Below are 21424 nucleotides of genomic sequence, written 5' to 3'. Positions count from 1 at the left end.
TCTACACGTGGAACTGCTCCTACAGAACACCCACTGAATGCTGGCAGAAGACGTCAGACCTCCCAAAAGGCAAGAAAATCCCCATGTACTTGGGTAGGGCAAAAGAAAAAAGAAAAAACAGAGACTAAAGAATAGGGACGGGACCTGCACCAGTGGGAGGGAGCCGTGAAGGAGGAAAGGTTTCCACACACTAGGAAGCCCCTTCACAGGCAGAGACTGCGGGTGGCAGAGGGGGGAAGCTTCGGAGCCACGGAGGAGAGCGCAGCCAAAGGGGTGTGGAGGGCAAAGCGGAGAGATTCCCGCACGGAGGATCGGTGCCGACCAGCACTCACCAGCCCGAGAGGCTTGTCTGCTCCCCTGCCGGGGCGGGCGGGGGCTGGGAGCTGAGGCTCGGGCTTCGGTCGGATCGCAGGGAGAGGACTGGCGTTGGCGGCGTGAACACAGCCTGAAGGGGGCTAGTGCGCCACGGCTAGCTGGGAGGGAGTCCGGGAAAAGGTCTGCAGCTGCCGAAGAGGCAAGAGACTTTTTCTTGCCTCTTTGTTTCCTGGTGCGTGAGGAGAGGGGATTCAGAGCGCCCCCTAAATGAACTCCAGAGACGGGCACGAGCCGCGGTGATCAGCGCGGACCCCAGAGACAGGCATGAGACGCTAAGGTTGCTGCTGCCGCCACCAAAAAGCCTGTGTGCGAGCACAGGTCACTCTCCACAGCGCCCCTCCCGGGAGCCGGTGCAGCCCGCCACGGCCAGGCTCCCGTGATCCGGGGACAACTTCCCCAGGAGAACGCACGGCGTGCCTCGGGCTGCTGCAATGTCACGCCGGCCTCTGCCGCCGCAGGCTCGCCCCGCCTCCGTACCCCTCGCTCCCCCCAGCCTGAGTGAGCCAGAGCCCCCGAAGCAGCTGCTCCTTTAATGCCGTCATGTGTGATCGGAAAAACAGACGCCCTCAGGGGACCCACACACAGAGGCGGGTCCAAATCCAAAGCTGAACCCCGGGAGCTGTGCGAACAAAGAAGAGAAAGGGAAATCTCTCCCAGCAGCCTCAGAAGCAGCGGATTAAAACGCCACAAACAACTTGATGTGCCTGCATCTGTTGAATACCTGAATACACAACGAATCATCCCAAATTCAGGAGGTGGACTTTGGGAGCAGGATATATTAATTTTTCCCCTTTTCCTTTTTTTGTGAACGTATATGTGTATGCTTCTGGGTGAGATTTTGTCTGTATAGCTTTGCTTTATAATAGCTTTATTCTATTTCATTTTATTTTATCCTCTTTCTTTCTTTCTTTCTATTTGTTCTCCCTTTTACTCTGAGCCGTGTGGATGAAAGGCTCTTGGTGCTCCAGCCAGGCATCAGGGTTGTGCCTGTGAGGTGGGAGAGCCAACTTCACGACACTGGTCCACAAGAGACCTCCCAGCTCCACGTAATACCAAACGGCGAAAATCGTTCAGAGATCTCCATCTCAACATCAAGACCCAGCTTCACTCAACGACCAGCAAGCTACAGTGCTGGACACCCTATGCCAAACAACTAGCAAGACAGGAACACAGCCCCATCCATTAGCAGAGAGGCTGCCTAAAATCATAATAAGGCCACAGACACCCCAAAACACACCACCAGACGTGGACGTGCCCACCAGAAAGACAAGATCCAACCTCATCCACCAGAACACAGGCACTAGTTCCCTCCAGCAGGAAGCCTTCACAACCCACTGAACCAACCTTAGCCACTGGGGACAGATACCAAAAACAACGGGAACTACGAACCTGCAGCCTGTGAAAAGGAGACCCCAAACACAGTAAGATAAGCAAAATGAGAAGACAGAAAAACACACAGCAGATGAAGGAGCAGGGTCAAAACACACTAGACCTAACAAATGAAGAGGAAATAGGTAGTCTACCTGAAAAAGAATTCAGAATAATGATAGTAAGGATGATCCAAAATCTTGGAAATAGAATAGACAAAATGCAAGAAACATTTAACAAGGATGTAGAAGAACTAAAGAGGAACCAAGCAACGATGAAAAACACAATAAATGAAATTAAAAATACTCAACATGGGATCAATAGCAGAATAACTGAGGCAGAAGAACGGATAAGTGACCTGGAAAATAAAATGGTGGAAATAGCTACTGCAGAGCAGAATAAAGAAAAAGGAATGAAAAGAACTGAGGACAGTCTCAGAGACCTCTGGGACAACATTAAATGCACCAACATTCGAATTATAGGGGTCCCAGAAGAAGAAGAGAAAACGAAAGGGACTGAGAAAATATTTGAAGAGATTATAGTTGAAAACTTCCCTAATATGGCAAAGGAAATAGTTAATCAAGTCCTGGAAGCACAGAGAGTCCCATACAGGATAAATCCAAGGAGAAACACGCCAAGACACATACTAATCAAACTATCAAAAATTAAATATAAAGAAAACATATTAAAAGCAGCAAGGGAAAAACAACAAATAACACACAAGGGAATCCCCATAAGGTTAACAGCTGATCTTTCAGCAGAAACTCTGCAAGCCAGAAGGGAGTGGCAGGATATACTTAAAGTGATGAAGGAGAAAAACCTACAACCAAGATTACTCTACCCAGCAAGGATCTCATTCAGATTTGATGGAGAAATTAAAACCTTTACAGACAAGCAAAAGCTGAGAGAGTTCAGCACCACCAAACCAGCTTTACAACAAATGCTAAAGGAACTTCTCTAGGCAAGAAACACAAGAGAAGGAAAACACCTACAATAACAAACCCAAAACATTTAAGAAAATGGGAATAGGAACATACAGATCAATAATTACCTTAAATGTAAATGGATTAAATGCTCCCACCAAAAGACACAGACTGGCTGAATGGATACAAAAACAAGACCCATATATATGCTGTCTACAAGAGACCCACTTCAGACCTAGAGACACATACAGACTGAAAGTGAGGGGATGGAAAAAGATATTCCATGCAAATGGAAATCAAAAGAAAGCTGGAGTAGCAATTCTCATATCAGACAAAATAGACTTTAAAATAAAGAATATTACAAGAGACAAAGAAAGACACTATATAATGATCAAGGGATTGATCCAAGAGGAAGGTATAACAATTGTAAATATTTATGCACCCAACATAGGAGCACCTCAATACATAAGGCAAATACTAACAGCCATAAAAGGGGAAATCCGACAGCAACACAATCATAGTAGGGGACTTTAACACCCCACTTTCACCAATGGACAGATCATCCAAAATGAAAATAAATAAGGAAACACAAGCTTTAAATGATACATTAAACAAGATGGACTTAATTGATATTTATAGGACATCCCACCCAAGAACAACAGAATACACATTTTTCTCAAGTGCTCATGGAACATTCTCCAGGATAGATCATATCTTGGGTCACAAATCAAGCCTTGGTAAATTTAAGAAAATTGAAATCGTATCAAGTATCTTTTCCGACCACAACGCTATGAGACTAGATATCAATTACAGGAAAAGATCTGTAAAAAATACAAACACATGGAGGCTACACAATACACTACTTAATAACGAAGTGATCACTGAAGAAATCAAAGGGGAAATCAAAAAATACCTAGAAACAAATGACAATGGAGATACGACGACCCAAAACCTATGGGACGCAGCAAAAGCAGTGCTAAGAGGGAAGTTTATAGCAATACAAGCCTACCTCAAGAAACAGGAAACATCTCGAATAAACAACCTAACCTTGCACCTAAAGCAATTAGAGAAAGAAGAGCAAAAAAACCCCAAAGCTAGCAGAAGGAAAGAAATCATAAAGATCAGATCAGAAATAAATGAAAAAGAAATGAAGGAAACAATAGCAAAAATCAATGAAACTAAAAGCTGGTTCTTTGAGAAGATAAACAAAATTGATAAACCATTAGCCAGACTCATCAAGAGAAAAAGGGAGAAGACTCAGATCAATAGAATTAGAAATGAAAAAGGAGAAGTAACCACTGACACTGCAGAAATACAAAAGATCATGAGAGATTACTACAAGCAACTCTATGCCAATAAAATGGACAACCTGGAAGAAATGGACAGATTCTTAGAAATGCACAACCTGCCGAGACTGAACCAGGAAGAAATAGAAAATATGAACAGACCAATCATAAGCACTGAAATTGAAACTGTGATTAAAAATCTTCCAACAAACAAAAGCCCAGGACCAGATGGCTTCACAGGCTAATTCTATCAAACATTTAGAGAAGAGCTAACACCTATCCTTCTCAAACTCTTCCAAAATATTGCAGAGGGAGGAACACTCCCCAACTCATTCTACGAGGCCACCATCACCCTGATACCAAAACCAGACAAAGATGTCACAAAGAAAGAAAACTACAGGCCAATATCACTGATGAACATAGATGCAAAAATCCTCAACAAAATACTAGCAAACAGAATCCAACAGCACATTAAAAGGATCATACACCATGATCAAGTGGGGTTTATTCCAGGAATGCAAGGATTCTTTAATATACGCAAATCAATCAATGTGATACATCATATTAACAAATTGAAGGAGAAAAACCATATGATCATCTCAATAGATGCAGAGAAAACTATCGACAAAATTCAACACCCATTTATGATAAAAGCCCTGCAGAAAGTAGGCATAGAGGGAACTTTCCTCAACATAATAAAGGCCATATATGACAAACCCACAGCCAACATTGTCCTCAATGGTGAAAAACTGAAACCATTTCCACTAAGATCAGGAACAAGACAAGGTTGCCCACTCTCACCACTATTATTCAACATAGTTTTGGAAGTGTTAGCCACAGCAATCAGAGAAGAAAAAGAAATAAAAGGAATCCAAATCGGAAAAGAAGAAGTAAAGCTGTCACTGTTTGCAGATGACATGATACTATACATAGAGAATCCTAAAGATGCTACCAGAAAACTACCAGAGCTAATCAATGAATTTGGTAAAGTAGCAGGATACAAAATTAATGCACAGAAATCTCTTGCATTCCTATACACCAATGATGAAAAATCTGAAAGTGAAATTAAGAAAACACTCCCGTTTACCACTGCAACAAAAAGAATAAAATATCTAGGAATAAACCTACCTAAGGAGACAAAAGACCTGTATGCAGAAAATTATAGGACACTGATGAAAGAAATTAAAGATGATACAAATAGATGGAGAGATATACCATGTTCTTGGATTGGAAGAATCAACATTGTGAAAATGACTCTACTACCCAAAGCAATCTACAGATTCAATGCAATCCCTATCAAACTACCACTGGCATTTTTCACAGAACTAGAACAAAAAATTTCACAATTTGTATGGAAACACAGAAGACCCTGAATAGCCAAAACAATCTTGAGAACGAAAAATGGAGCTGGAGGAATCAGGCTCCCTGACTTCAGACTCTATTACAAAGCTACAGTAATCAAGACAGTTTGGTACTGGCACAAAAACAGAAATAGAGATCAATGGAACAGGATAGAAAGCCCAGAGATAAACCCACGCACATATGGTCACCTTATCTTTGATAAAGGAGGCAAGCATATACAGTCGAGAAAAGACAGCCTCTTCAATAAGTGGTGCTGGGAAAATTGGACAGGTACATGTAAAAGTATGAAATTAGAACACTCCCTGACACCATACCCAAAAATAAACTCAAAATGGATTAAAGACCTAAGTGTAAGGCCAGACACTATCAAACTCTTAGAGGAAAACATAGGCAGAACACTCTATGACATAAATCACAGCAAGATCCTTTTTGACCCAGCCCCTAGAGAAATGGAAATAAAAACACAAATAAACAAATGGGACCTAATGAAACTTAAAAGCTTTTGCACAGCAAAGGAAACCATAAAGAAGACCAAAAGACAGCCCTCAGAATGGGAGAAAATATTTGCAAATGAAGCAACTGACAAAGGATTAATCTCCAAGATTTACAAGCAGCTCATGCAGCTCAATAACAAAAAATCAAACAACCCAATCCAAAAATGGGCAGAAGACCTAAATAGACATTTCTCCAAAGAAGATATACAGATGGCCAACAGACACATGAAAGAATGCTCAACATCATTAATCATTAGAGAAATGCAAGTCAAAACTGCAATAAGGTATCACCGGACATCGGTCAGAATGGCCATCATCAAAAAATCTAGAAACAATAAATGCTGGAGAGGGTGTGGAGAAAAGGGAACACTCTTGCACTGTTGGTGGGAATGTAAATTGATACAGCCACTATGGAGAACAGTATGGAGGTTCCTTAAAAAACTGAAAATAGAATTACCATACGACCCAGCAATCCCACTACTGGGCATATACCCTGAGAAAACCATAATTCAAAAAGAGTCATGTACCAAAATGTTCATTGCAGCTCTATTTACAATAGCCAGGACATGGAAGCAACCAAAGTGTCCATCATCGGATGAATGGATAAAGAAGATGTGGCACATATATACAATGGAATATTACTCAGCCATAAAAAGAAATGAAATGGAGGTATTTGTAATGAGGTGGATGGAGTTAGAGTCTGTCATACAGAGTGAAGTAAGTCAGAAAGAGAAAAACAAATACAGTATGCTAACACATATATATGGAATCTAAGGAAAAAAAAAAAAGGTCATGAAGAACCTAGTGGCAAGATGGGAATAAAGACACAGACCTACTAGAGAATGGACTTGAGGATATGGGGAGGGGGAAGGGGTGAGATGTGACAGGGTGAGAGAGTGTCATGGACATATATACACTACCAAATGTAAAATAGATAGCTAGTGGGAAGCAGCCGCATAGCACAGGGAGATCAGCTCGGTGCTTTGTGACCACCTAGAGGGGTGGGATAGGGAGGGTGGGAGGGAGGGAGATGCAAGAGGGAAGAGATATGCGAACATATGTATATGTATAACTGATTCACTTTGTTATAAAGCAGAAACTAACACACCATTGTAAAGCAATTATACTCCAATAAAGATGTTTAAAAAAAAAAAACAACAATTATAATGGTGATATCATTATTCAGTCTGTACATAGTATTGTTTAGAATCTTTAATAGCTATTTATATTATTACAAGGCCATAGGTGTTTGTGAAAGGTGAAAGATGAGGGAAATACAGAGTAGTACAAAGAAGAATATAAAAAGTTACCTATAGTACTATGACTCAGAAAAAACCACTGTAAACATTTGGATATATATCATTACTGAAGTCAAACGACCTAAACACAACTTCCAGCTTCCTTACTCACTGCCTTTACAGATGATATTTAAACTCTCTCAACATTAATTTCTTTACTGTACCATGGGGGTATTAACAGTATCTACTTAATGAGGTGTTCATGTAAGGTATATAGTACAATACTTGGCACACAATAAATTTGACTTATTTCACTAGTCTTTTTTTCTTTCATACTATATATCATATATACTAAACATAACATGAATATATTTAACATTACAATGCACTGTACATATTCAATGTACATATTATTTAGTAGCCTGCTTATTCACTCACTAATAGGTCTTGAACATTTCTACATATCAGTATGTATTCTTCCACAACATCATTTTTAATGGTTGTACATTTTTCCAATATATGATGGATTAAGAGGAAGAGGGGGAAGAAGAACAAAAGACTGATTAAAAACCCATAGGAAAGAGGGGCATGGACTTATAAATACTACCAAATGTAAAATAGATAGCTAGTGGGAAGCAGCCGCATAGCACAGGGAGATCAGCTCGGTGCTTTGTGACCACCTAGAGGGGTGGGATAGGGAGGGTGGGAGGGAGATGCAAGAGGGAGGAGATATGGGGATATATGTATAGCTGATTCACTTTGTTATAAAGCAGAAACTAACACACCATTGTGAAGCAATGATACTCCAATAAAGATGTTTAAAAAAAAACAACCCATAGGAAAGAAAACATAACCCAGAAACAAAAAACACAAACCTTTAAAAATTTTATATATTATAAGAAAGCAACAAGAAAATGAGTTTAACCAAACAAGAACTCAAAGACAAAAGAAAAAAACATTGGAATAAAAGAAAATGAGGGTATAACACTAAAAATATTAACACTAAAAATATTTAGAAATAATAAAAATTAAAGAAACTTAGGATAATCATTATGAGCACAATTAAGAAGATTTATGTATAAGGAAGACAGCAAGTTAACAAAAAAATGTTCCTCTGAATCCAAGAACCCAAAAGTGGAAGAGAAAAATCTTGAAAGATGTTATACTTTTTTTCCTGAAATGAAGGAATAACTGAGTCTGCATATGAAAAGGGCAACCATATTTCATTATGACCTCAGAATGATGGACATCAAGATATAAACTGTTGGGGGCTTCCCTGGTGGCACAGTGGTTGAGAGTCTGCCTGCCAATGCAGGGGACACGGGTTCGAGCCCTGGTCTGGGAAGATCCCACATGCCGCGGAGCAACTAGGCCCGTGAGCCACAACTACTGAGCCTGAGCGTCTGGAGCCTCTGCTCCGTAACAAGAGAGGCCGCGATAGTGAGAGGCCCACGCACTGCAATGAAGAGTGGCCCCCACTCGCCGCAACTGGAGAAAGCCCTCACACAGAAACGAAGACCCAACACAGCCAAAAATAAAAATAATAAATAAAATAAAATTAAAAAAAAAGATATAAACTGTTTAAGTTAATAAGTTTAATAGAATTCTTCAAGAACTGGGCATCAAATGTGTTCCCTGCTCATGGGTTGTCACTTCTTCCAGGCTTTTTTGGTGAACAGAGACAAACTGGTATGTATTTTTAAAGGAGGAAAAAATACTGAGTTTATACCGATATTACCAATTCAAAATTAAGATTATAGGGTTTTAATTTATTTGTTTTTATATTTGTACCTTTTTTCTCTTATGTTGAAAATGTTGGTTCCTGAAAACATGAATATAAATACTTATTTGCTTTCTCCTATAATGTGCAAACAATATCTTCAAAATAACAACCCCAATATAATAATAAGTCTACTTAATGGAAGCCTGAAATTGATTAAATATTTAAATGTAAGACCTGAAACCATAAAACCCCTAGAAGAAAACATAGGAAAAAAGCTCCTTGACACTGGTCTTGGCAAAGATTTTTTGAATAAGATGCCAAAAGTACAGGCAACAACAGCTAAATAAACAAGTGGAACTATATCAAACTAAAAAGCTTGGAAAGACAACTTATGGAATAGGAGAACATATCTGCAAATCATGTATCTGATAAGGGGTTAATAGTCAAAATATATAAGGAACTCACACAACTCAGCAGCAAAAAACCCTAAATAATCCAATTTTAAAATAGGCAGAGGACTTGAATAAACATTTTTCCAGAGAAGACATAAAAATGGACAACAGTATATTAAGGGCCAGGGCTTCAACATATGAATATTGGAGGGATACAAACATTCAATTGATAACATTCTAACCCTGGCCCCCAAAATTCATTGTCCTTCTCACATGTAAAATATATTCACTCCATCCCAACAGCTCAAAAAGTCTTAAATCATTTCAGCATCAAAGTCTAAAGTCCGAAGTCTCATCTAAATGTCATCTAAACCATATATGGCTGAGACTCAAGGCATGGTTCATCCTGAGGCAAAATTCCTCTTCAGCTGTGAACCTGTGAAACAAGACAAATTATGTGATTCTAAAACAAAACGGGGGACAGGCATAGGAGAGGCATTCCCACTCCAAAAGGGAGAAATAGGAAAGAAGGAAGGGGTGACGGGGCCCTACTTGAACACTGATGGTGCTAGATGTGTCCCCACATATTACCTGCCTTACCGCCTCTCGTGACTGGCTGGAAAATGACCACTTGGCCAACCCCCAAACTCTAGAATAAGCAAAGACTCTTGATTTAAGGTCTTCATTTCTCTCCCATGGCAACCCTCCCATATTATTTTTTCTATTTTTTGTTGACTTTCAAGGACACATAATATGGTAACATAGTTACTGTGGCTTAATAGCCATCAGATCATCATAAATCAGTCTCCTAAAATGTATATCCTAAAGGCCTTTGTCCAGTGCACATCTGTAAACATATAACCACAGCAGAAACAAACTCTCTGCCTTTGATTACTTAATAAACAATGGAAGAATTGGAAAGTAATTTCAAGGAGGGAATTGTAGAATTCCCGAACTCCCACTTCCTGAGGCGATAAAATTCTCATTAGAACCTATAAAAGCATGGTGGGCCTTCCCATAAAATTGAAAACAAAAGGCTCTGTTCAACTTATCTAAGACAATTATATATATTATGAATAAGTTTTTAAATCTAAGAATTAAACATTATAATCTGATTAAAAACGGAAACTCTAAGACAGACCTTTAAAATAAAACTTTTATAACTGTAAGTAAAACTTGATGATGTTTAGAAAAATGATGTATTTATTATAGACTAGAAATAGTATGAATTAGCAATCTTCTCTTTTAAAGAATTAAGAATTGAAATGAATCATGCTTTCTTCGGGCTCTGAACCACTTTTACAGAATTTCTCAAGTTATAAATAATACATTCATGTCTCAAGGCAGTTACTAGACAATTGGCTACTTGAGGACAGGACTTCTATCTGACCCACCATTATAGTCTACAGAGCCAAACCCCAGAGCTTGGCACCCAATAAATAGCTGCCTAGGAGCGAATGGTGCTTCCCAGAATATTAACCTAGCCTCTCAGAAATTGAGATGTCTCACAAAACTTGGAAGGGTATATAGATGTCAGAGTGAGTTTACACCAATTAATATAATCATAAACAAGTACTGTGAGTCTAATCAATTCAAACACCACACGTAAGTATTAGGTTAATGATGCAGAGCAGCAAAAAAGAAGAATAAAATATGTTAACACTAAGAGACAAGGAATAGTTTGCATCAAATGTGAACTGTTGCAAAGCTTTTGGCTTGGAAAAGTCATTACCATACTCATTCCAACTACAAGTAAGTGAAAAGGCATATTCTCCAAAGACACAAGTAACAGCAAACAGATTCCCACTGATGGGTTTCTTGCTCTTAGCACAAAATTGTACAAAGACCAAAAGCCTGCAATAGCAAATTGAAAGATACAGTGCCGATTTTCTTTCAGAACCACAGAGTAAAGTAAATTACACATTTTTAAAAAACTTTTATGTGAGAATCTGGCTTTTAAAAGGTCATTTTAGGGGCTTCCCTGGTGATGCAGTGGTTAAGAATCCGCCTGTCAATGCAGGGGACAGGGTTCGAGCCCTGGTCCGGGAAGATCCCACATGCCGTGGCGCAACTAAGCCCGTGTGCCACAACTACTGAGCCTGCACTCTAGAGCCCACGAGCCACAACTACTGAAGCCCGCGCGCCTAGAGCCTGTGCTCCGCAACAAGAGAAGCCACCGCAATGAGAAGCCTGCGCACCGCAACAAAGAGTGGCCCCTGCTCACCACAGCTAGAGAAAAGCCCGCGCACAGCAACAAAGACCCAATGCAGCCAAAAATAAAAATAAAATAAATTTTTTTTAAAAAGATCATTTTTGTCCTTGAATTTGATCAGGACTGTTTCTGCAATGCTGTTATCTGCTACTGTTTTTTTTTTTCTGTACATGGATCAAGTGTATGGGGCTGTTCTTCCTCAAGAGGAACCTGTGATAATGAATCTGGAGAAGAAAATTTTGAGCCAAAAACCTTTTTGATGTGACAATTTGACTCTTGTTTGCTATAATAATGTATTATAGGCACATTACCTTTGGCGGCAGATGTCACCTGTGGGGTACCGCGGGATTCATTTTGGAGAGGGGGTCTGGAAATCTTGCCCAAAAATCTTTGCAATGGGAGGAATGGGACTGAAGCTAAAGGAGAGCAAACTAGGTACTGCTCCATTATCCCTTTCAGAAGCCTACCTCTGCAAATGACTGAGTTTGCTCTCTCTGGGAGGAACCCAATACATCCCAGGGACAGAGTCATCTACAGATGGAATGAGGAAGAAGAAAAGGAGAGTGGGGAGAAAAAAAGAGAAAGAGGGACTCCATACCTACATTCAAATTTCCTTTCTCCCTCTCCCAAGAATTATGCAGATCTTTATTAGAATGCTACCATGCCAGCCAGATGAGCAGGCAACAATTATTTAAATGCTTCACTTGTTCTTCTTACATATTGATATTAGCCAGAGCCCACGTCTGAATCTCATAACTGTTCTTTAAGCCGAAAGAATATGACTTAGTATATGGAGAGGGCAACCAACTATACTTGAACCTTGGAGTCTAACACTGGTGGCCAGCAGAGCACATAAGGGATGGTGTCCAGGGTCATGACTACAGTAAATTTTGGAGTAGCAAATTCCTAATGAAGTAGTTTAGGCAGTCCTCAGACTCTCCTAGTTACCAAAAAGAAAAAAAAAGAAAAAAAAAACCCACCAGTTTCCTCTAAAGCATGTGTCCTTAATTATAATCCAAAGACCTCAATGGGTTTATACATAAAATTTTTGCTGTTAATCCCACTCCTGGGCATATATCCAGAAAAGATGAATGCTCTAATTCAAAAAGATATATGCACCCCAATGTTCATAGCAGCATTATTTACAATAGCCAAGACATGGAAGCAACCTAAGTGTCCATTTACAGATGAGTGAATAAAGAAGATGCGGTGGGGGCTTCCCTGGTGGCGCAGTGGTTGAGAATCTGCCTGCCAATGCAGGGGACACGGGCTCGAGCCCTGGTCTGGGAAGATCCCACATACTGCGGAGCAACTAGGCCCGTGAGCCACAACTACTGAGCCTGCGCGTCTGGAGCTTGTGCTCCGCAACGAGAGGCCGCGATAGTAAGAGGCCTGCGCACCGCGATGAAGAATGGCCCCTGCTTGCCGCAACTGGAGAAAGCCCTTGCACAGAAACGAAGGCCCAACACAGCCAAAAGTAAATAAATAAATAATAAAGGAATTAAAAAAAAAAAAAGATGTGGTGTATATATACATATATGTAAATATATATGTATATACATATACATACAATGGAATATTACTCAGACATGAAAAAGAATGAAATAATGTCATTTGCAGCAACATGGATGGACCTAGAGATTATCATAGTAAGTGAAGTAAGTCAGAGAAAGACAATAGTATATGATATCACTTATATGTGGAATCTAAAAAATAGTACAAATGAACTTATTTACAAAACAGAAACAGACTCACAGACATAGAAAAGAAGCTTATGGTCACCAAAGGAGAAGAGGTGGGGGGGGATAAATTGGGAGTATAGGATTAACAGATGCACACTACCATATATAAAACAGATAAACAAGAATTTACTGTATAGCACAAGGAACTATATTCAATATCTTATAATAAATTATAGTGGAAAAGAATTTAAAAATAATATATATATGCATATATATATGTATATATAACCAAATCACTTTGCTGTACACCTGAAACTAACACAATATTGTAAATCAACTATACTTCAATTAAAAAAAATTGCTGTCTATGAAGAAATTGGATGGGAGAAAAATAGCATCTCTACTTCCACTAACCTCCAATTGAAATTTAGCATACTTAAATGCTTATCAATGCATACTTAAATGCTTATCAATGTAGGCAACAATCAGAAAAACTATTTAGAAATCATAGCTATTTTCATATCAACAGAGTTATTACAGACATTTCAAAATATTATGTATGCTCATCCATATTATAAAACTACAGGTATTGACCTAGGCTAGATATCATTATTTAATATGTTAATAAATAAATACATGTATTACTATATCATGAATATATATTTCCAATATTTTGATAACTAGATTTTAATAAAATTGCCTTTCTTTTTGATTCTGTGTAATTTGTTTTAAGCACCAAAACATTATTCTGAGAAGGCACCTATAAGCTTTACCAGTTTGTCAAAGGAGTACTTGGCACAGAAAAGCTAAGCTCTGCTATAAAGCATCACTGTTTTTCCTGAGGATGTGACACAAACAGCTAGAACTCAGGTACCCTAAAGCAGTATTTCACAAGTTGAAGAATCCTACAGGCTTTTTCACAGGAAGAAATTACGCAGGTATACATAAAATTAAACATAAACCCCTTTATACCTACAGGTCTAACATACAATGAAATCAATATGTATAAATTAAACGTAAATGAAACTACAAAATAAGATTTAAATTAATTACATTAATGAATTAATATTAACAGTGTTCTGCTAAAACACCATGAATATGGTGCTAACTCCTGAAGCACAAGTTCTCCTGTATTTAGGAAGCTTATGCTACCATGTATGCCCGCTGAGTAAGTCTGTTTTTCTCTATTTTAACTGCCAGAAAGGCGTCCTTTGTACAACATGCCAGTACATACTTTAGTTCTGCAATTGAGAAGACTATCAAATCTGCCTCTGTTCCTTTCTTGATGGCTAGCAAATGTCTAAGAAATACAGCTTAGCAGCAACTTTATCATGAATAGAAACACAAATACAGGCACCAAAATTTTATCTCAGTACTTGTTATAAGATGGTTATCCAGGTTATGAAGAGTAGGTGTACATTATTTTTTATTATCATTGAAATGAAAGCATATATTTAAGAAATTCTTATAGAGAATTCTTGGATCCCCCAGAAAAAATCTGAGGTCCCTTAGCCCCCAGATGAAAAAATACTGTCCAAAAAACAACAGAGGAATAATAAGTCATTCACACATCCAAATTTACGCACATAAGCACAGATTCCCCCTCCAAACCGCACAATAATCTACAGTCAGTAATGTAGAGAGGTGGGTACATGAATCTGAGAACAGCATAACTGACTTTCGAAGAATATAATTAAGACATCCAGGATTCCGCTCTGGACAGGATTAGAAAATGTCAGGGAAAAAGGAGAAGGGACTTTATCTGATTTCAGATGTCTAATTAGAGCCCCTCTCCCCATATTCCATCCTTGGATAGTTTCCTGATGAATAGTAACCCAAGTAAAACTTCAGGACTTGCTCTGATCCTCTTAGCTTCATATTCTTGCAGAACTCACTTACAAGTTAATAGAAATACTGTGTTAAAGAATAATCTTAAGGTTTCTGATTGGTGTACAAGCTTTCTACATGCAGCAAATTCGAAGTATGTGTTTAGAGCATTTTGGTACAGAGTTATCAGTGCTAATAAATCACTGCTATTTAGACAGTTTCACTGTCAATCCAAGTCATTTTATCTTCAGAGACTGTATAGTTCATTGAGGAAAAAAATTAAATGTAAGGTGAAGAATTGTTAGAAGAATGGTTGAAATAAATTATGGTATAATGAGAGTATGGAATGCTATTCAATCACTGTAATAATCAATTAGAGCTAAATCATTGTCTTAGAGATATTTACATGAAGTATTCTTGAGTGAGAAAAACATTATGTAGAAAACTGTACGTAATAAATGTGATCTCATTTTTTGAAAATCAAAAATGACAAAAACACCTCTATGTGTGTGTCATTCTGTATACAAGTTTGTGTATATATGTTTATATATGATTTATGAGCATGGAGAAAACTATAAAATCATATACACCAGGTTGTTAAGATGGGTTAACTGTGCGCAGAAATAAGGTAATATGATGCAAAAGGAAGAAAAATTGAAGTGATTTATGCAAAAAAAAGGGGATAAAGTCTTCCATTTTAAAATAATATATATAATATGATCATATTTATTCACTACGAAAAGAAGCAAAAACAACTCCCAATGTTGGAGGAAATGAAAAAAAAGCAGTAGAGTAGATAAGGAAGGTAAAACTGATTGAGGGGTAGGAAATACTTCCAGAATGGCACAGTAAGACCCTCCAAAAATCTGTTCCTCCATAAAAACAGTAAAAACACTGGGAAAAAAATATCAAAATCAGATTTTTCAGAACTTTGGAATTTAACCAAAGGCTTGCAGCAGAGGAACATTTGTTCAAGAAAAATGGCTGAATCACAATGAGAACTATGAGCTTTGTAGCGTTTTTTGTTTTTGTTTTTTTTTGGCTGCGTTGGGTCTTCATTGCTGTGCGCAGGCTTTCTCTAGTTGTGGCGAGCGGGGGCTACTCTTCGTTGTGGTGCGTGGGCTTCTCATTGCGGTGGCTTCTCTTGTTGCGGAGCACTGGCTCTAGGCACGTGGGCTTCAGTAGTTGTGGCACACGGGCTCAGTAGCTGTGGCTCGCAGGCTCTAGAGCGAAGGCTCAGTAGTTGTGGCGCACGGGCTTAGTTGCTCCACAGCATGTGGGATCTTCCTGGACCAGGATAGAACCTGTGTCCCCTGCATTGGCAGGCAGATTCTTAACCACTGTGCCACCAGGGAAGTCCCGCTTTGTAGCATTTTAACTTGCCATATTCCCATCACCCTCTCCTCAGTTCTACAGGAGCCTTGAAAACCAATGAGTTTGCAACCATGGTATCTATAAAAACCAGCAACCTAGGGTGAAGAATGGGTCTGAAGCTCCCCAAAAAGCCATCCCCAGAGAATTATCACCATTCAACTTGTCTAGAAGCTCCCTGGAAAGGATCCATTCTCAGTACTTGTCTTTACTTGATCTGACTCAGAGCTTTCTCTTTGCAAAAAGTTCTATCCCCAGGGTATGTGTTGAAAACACTCTGTGGCAATTGTTTAACATCACAGTTACCTGAGGCAAGGATACCTGATATAAATAAGAGGCTGACCAAAACACTTAAAAGGAAAAACTAGGGAATGAGATGTCTGAAGAGGCCTTTGAAAAGCTCTGACATATTCCCTGGGATACTAGAAGGCCAGGGCTGTGCCTATATCCAAGAAAAATATGAAAAGCCAGTCACAAAAGCCACACCATTATTGTATGATGCCCTTTATATGAAATGTTCAGAATAGGCAAATCTATAGAGACTGAAAGTAGATTAGTTTTGGACATGGCTGAGGGAGAGGGGAAATGAGGAATAATGGATACAGCATTTCTTTTTGCAGTGATGAAAATGTTCTAAAATTAGATAGTGGTGATTGTTGCACAACTCTGTGAATACATTTTAAAAATACTGAATTATATGTGTTAGAGGTCAAATTTAATGGTATGTGGATTATACCTCAAAAACCTTTTGTAAGTGAATGAGAGGTATGATGTGTTTCCATCTGATATAGAAGATTTAGGAGCTGGTCATCAAAGAGCACAATGAGAGAACAAAACACTTTATGCTTTCAGCACATTAGCCCACTCTCATGTCACTTTAATTCCTGATTAGAGTTTCTAGGCTATTTTATTTTATGCCATATTATTTTTAACCCAAAAGCTCTTGGTTGGTCAAAGAGATTTTCCCTCTCCTTAAAATTCAATTTATGCTTAAATATTTATAAATATATAAGAAGAAAAGATGAAAATAAAAATCTAAACACAGAATGCAACCTAGGAAAATCCCTTGCTGAAATTCAGCATGAAAGCTAACTATGGGCCTTTTTCCTTTCCATATTACAACTGGTTTTCAAAATGTAACTAATGAAACTCCAGATGTAACAGATGTCACATAAAGCCTATTTCACATTTACAAAGCCCAGCTCTGCCACACAGTGTAACCTAGGAGGCATCTGGCTAAAACTTTACAAACTGCAGTATTCTATGCTTTGGCATGATATTAAGGACCCCCAAAAGGGAATGTCTTAAGGAAAGACTATTTCCTGGTACTTTTTGCCAGGAGTTCTCCCCTTCGTTTTCTACCCAGGATATTGAGAAGGACAGAATGTCTCGCCACTGTATTTTTGGACTAGAGTGGACTCAAAAAGCTTTTACATATGCCAGAAATTTAGAATGACACTTTAATTAGAGAATAATAATTTTTTTTAAAAAAAGGAATAAAAGTAAATTCTCTGCTAGGTGTTAGTAGAGAAACAAGGCATTAAATTATACTTTAAGTAAAATTGGTTAAATAAGTATCAAGTGAGAAGTGTGATTTGGCATCACCAATAAAAAGAGGTCAGATATTAAATTTTTGAAATGACTGTAGTTCATTTATGTATTCATTCAACTAATATTTTGTTGAACACTGGCTATAAAGCAGTAAACAAAATACATTACTCTCCTGGAACTTAAAATTTGCTCAGAAATGCTCCTGCTACTGAAAAGAAAGCAATGAAATTAAATAAGGAAGCATGAAATACTTGAAAGAATGTTGGTCTAGGAGTCCCAAGATCTCAATCCCAATTCCATGGCTACCAATTAGTAAATAAGTGACACTGGATACGTCAACTTAATTTCCCTAAGCCTCAATTTCATACCTTGAAAAATGGTGTGTATACCTGTCCTGCATACCTTGTCAGCTAATTATAAGGGCCACAGAGAGATAAAAAACAAGGTCTTACTGTGTAGCACAGGGAACTATATTCAGTATCCTGTGATAAACCATAATGGAAAAGAATATGAAAAAGAATATATATATATATATATGTATAACTGAATCACTTTGCTGTACAGCAGAAATTAACACTACATTGTAAATCAACTATACTTCAATAAAATTAAAAAAAATAATAAGGACCACAAAGAAAATATTCAAACTTGTCCTGAAAACTATCAAAAGCTCTATACTCACAGACTAGCAGTATTACTGAAATGTATGAAAAACTATCAAATCCCTTACAATAAATAATTTTAGTTATTATAGACAGTCTATTGAGGGTCTATGTGGTGAGAAAGTAAAGCTCAAGGCTAACTGTCAAGTACATTAACAAGACAGAATGACACATTTTCAAAGGTTTTGACCTTCCTACATTTAATCATTCTAATTTCACCTGGGTTTCCTTTACATGTCAAATTACGTTCATATTCTCAAGCAATGTTCCACCCATAGGAAGAGAAAATGAGTCAAACAGACTCCCATCAAACTCCCAAACTGAGCAACAGGGACCATATGTTTCTTTACTCTTTGGGGTATGTGTTTGTCACCTCTATTTGAATCTTAACAAATGACAGAACTTTCAAAATAGAGACAAATCCACCTTGTAAAAGAAAATAACAATTGCTGTAATTGCAACCACATTAACTGGACTGAGTGTTTGCTTAAGTTACTTCTGCCCTTTTGTTGAAAAACACTGCCCTAAGAATAATGAAGTGCTTAAGACATGACCGAAATATTAAAAGCTTCAAAATTAAACTCATGAGGAAAACAAATTTTACTTAGCATAATTTGGGTTTGTAGTAGTACCGTCGGGTAATGAATATGAATCCGTATAAATCGCTGGTGAACTCTAAGCGTAAGAAACAGTTAATATCTACCGGTGCTCCATGAAACAATGGAAGCCAAACATTCTGACGCTTTGGGGCTAGAGAGATAGAATAATCCTGCGTTTCTTCAGATACTGGCAAACGTACTATGATAGCTTAAGAGTCAGCTTAATCCTTCCCTTCCTGGCTCAGAATGAAAATAAATATTCTGTCCTAGACCTAAGATGTGATTTCCCTTTGGAGGTTTTCAGGAAGGAGGGAGCAACAAACAAGAAAGTGATCAGGGATGAATGGGTTTTGTGTAATTTTCAATCACATAACCTTGTTTTAGGAAGTAGAAAGTAAGACTCAAGACAACTGCAGAGAAAGCTCTTAACAGTGACTGTGCTCTGATTATGATTTATCAGCACTGACTAGGTAACTTTCCACACTAATCCACTCCCACTAGCATTCTGGAAGGTTAGTAACTTTACTAAAAAAATTGGAGGGGTATTGAGGGATAGAGTCACATTCCGGAGCATATCATCTGTTGCCATCTAACTGGACCCATCTCCACACTTTCTGTCTTCTCTCTCTCTCTCCAAGCACTTTTTCTGGAATAACTGACAAATACCTCCATTTGTCCTCAAGTAGAAGTTTTGGCCATGCCATTTTCCTCAAGGTGTGATTATTTGTCAGTCACCAACAAGTAAAATAAATTGCACAGCCAATAAAACCAGGAAATGAGAAAGAACACATAGACCCCTCAAAAGCAAATGAAGGGGTAGCTCCAGTCAAATCCCTTGGCATTCGATTATAGCACTGCGTGCCTGGTCTTCTCACTTCTCACTATAAGCATCTCACTGCAAATATTTTCACCACATTGACTGTAAGGCAATTTTGCAATGAAAGGTAAACTAACTGGCTGACAGTTTGGGGTTTGACAGTTTGGTTTCAACGGGTTGAAATGTGTTATCATTTCTTCCAGTTAGAGACGTTATTGATGGCTTTATTGAACTGACAGAAGACGATTTGCTTTGTGTTGGTTTCTTATTTTGAAACACTGCACTGGAGGAGAAAGAGGCTGAGGGCCTCAGAGGCGCAGAGTTGAACCTACATTTCCCATAGAACTTTGGAAAGTCTATCAACGGACATGTGACAGTATGCGAGGAACAAACACCAGTGGAGACGGCTTTCACAGCGCAATACAGAACTCAGTTACAAATATGCATCCTAGTATTTGGAAACTGATACCTCTCTTAACAAAGGAACAAAGTTTAGCAAAAAAGAAAAAGCACAATGCTGAACGAGGAGACAAATCAACAAGCCAAAAAATAGTGTACAAAAATACTACAAACAGAACACTTGGAAGACAAGGTGCAACTCACAAAATAAAATCAGTTATTTGTGCAGTGTCACCATGAATCTACACACATTTTAAACATTCAAAAATTTTGTATTTAGCAATGTCTTTTTAATTGTTATTCATTTCTCACATTTCATTATGTCTTTTTAAATGTCCCTCTTTCATTTTTCATTTTTTATCTTCCATCGTAAAATTGCCTTACAACCAATTAATTACGAGGCAGAAATGCTTACAGCAAAGATGTCTAAGGCAAAGATGCTTACAGCAAAATTACCTCGAAGAACCACAGAATTACGATACCTGCCACAAGGCACCAATAACAAAATAAGTAACTTAGTTTACTTATTAATTTAACCATCTCAAAATAAGTAACTTAACACTTAAAAAACAGAACCACCGTAAAATCAACACTGTTATACTGGGGCAAGCAGCATAAATTTTTATGTCTCAGAAACACTGAATGGCATTGGTACCTTTTTATTTCTTACTCCAGTCCCTATCTGGATGGCTGAGCTGACGGCATTTCACGTTTAGGACCAGGGCACTTGGCTATGCTTGCTAGATAAGGGAGCAGAGCTTTTCCTGTGTGACCAGTAAGTGATTGCGAATTAAGAGCATCAGTTGCCACACTTAAAAATCTACCTGTGGGTTCCACAGACATTAAAGTGCCCAGGTATTCAGCACCTTCAGACTTACTTGTGCTCCTGTGATTTTGGTCCCCTGGGAGAGAAGCATCCATAGTCCAGGCTGGAATGTGTAGGGTGGGATCGGCAGTAGACGTCCCGGTGCTCTCGTTATGAGTTGTACTTGGAAGAATAACATCATACACATGGACTTCACCATCAGTGACCAAAGGTTCACTCCCATTTGATTTAAAATAGGCTTTTTTTAATGTTCCTGAAAGACCAAAAAAAGATATTTTAAAACATTACTAGAAGTATTTATTTTACTTTATTTTATT

At 38.3% G+C, this 21424-nt stretch overlaps 1 protein-coding gene across 1 annotated transcript in view; it reads right to left on the bottom strand.

Annotated features, from left to right (window-relative positions):
- Window positions 1–21424, bottom strand: part of CORIN (corin, serine peptidase) — a 270732-nt gene that overhangs the window by 202049 nt on the left and 47259 nt on the right. The window contains 1 exon segment of the mRNA XM_082390479.1: window positions 21160–21360. Within this exon segment, the coding sequence (XP_082246605.1) occupies window positions 21160–21360 (201 nt within the window).

Source organism: Balaenoptera borealis (assembly GCF_965194805.1).
Source record: "Balaenoptera borealis genome assembly, chromosome: 4".
NCBI lineage: Eukaryota > Metazoa > Chordata > Mammalia > Artiodactyla > Balaenopteridae > Balaenoptera > Balaenoptera borealis.
The sequence above is the reverse complement of the archived record's forward strand: the minus strand, read 5'-3'. Positions and strand labels throughout refer to the sequence as shown.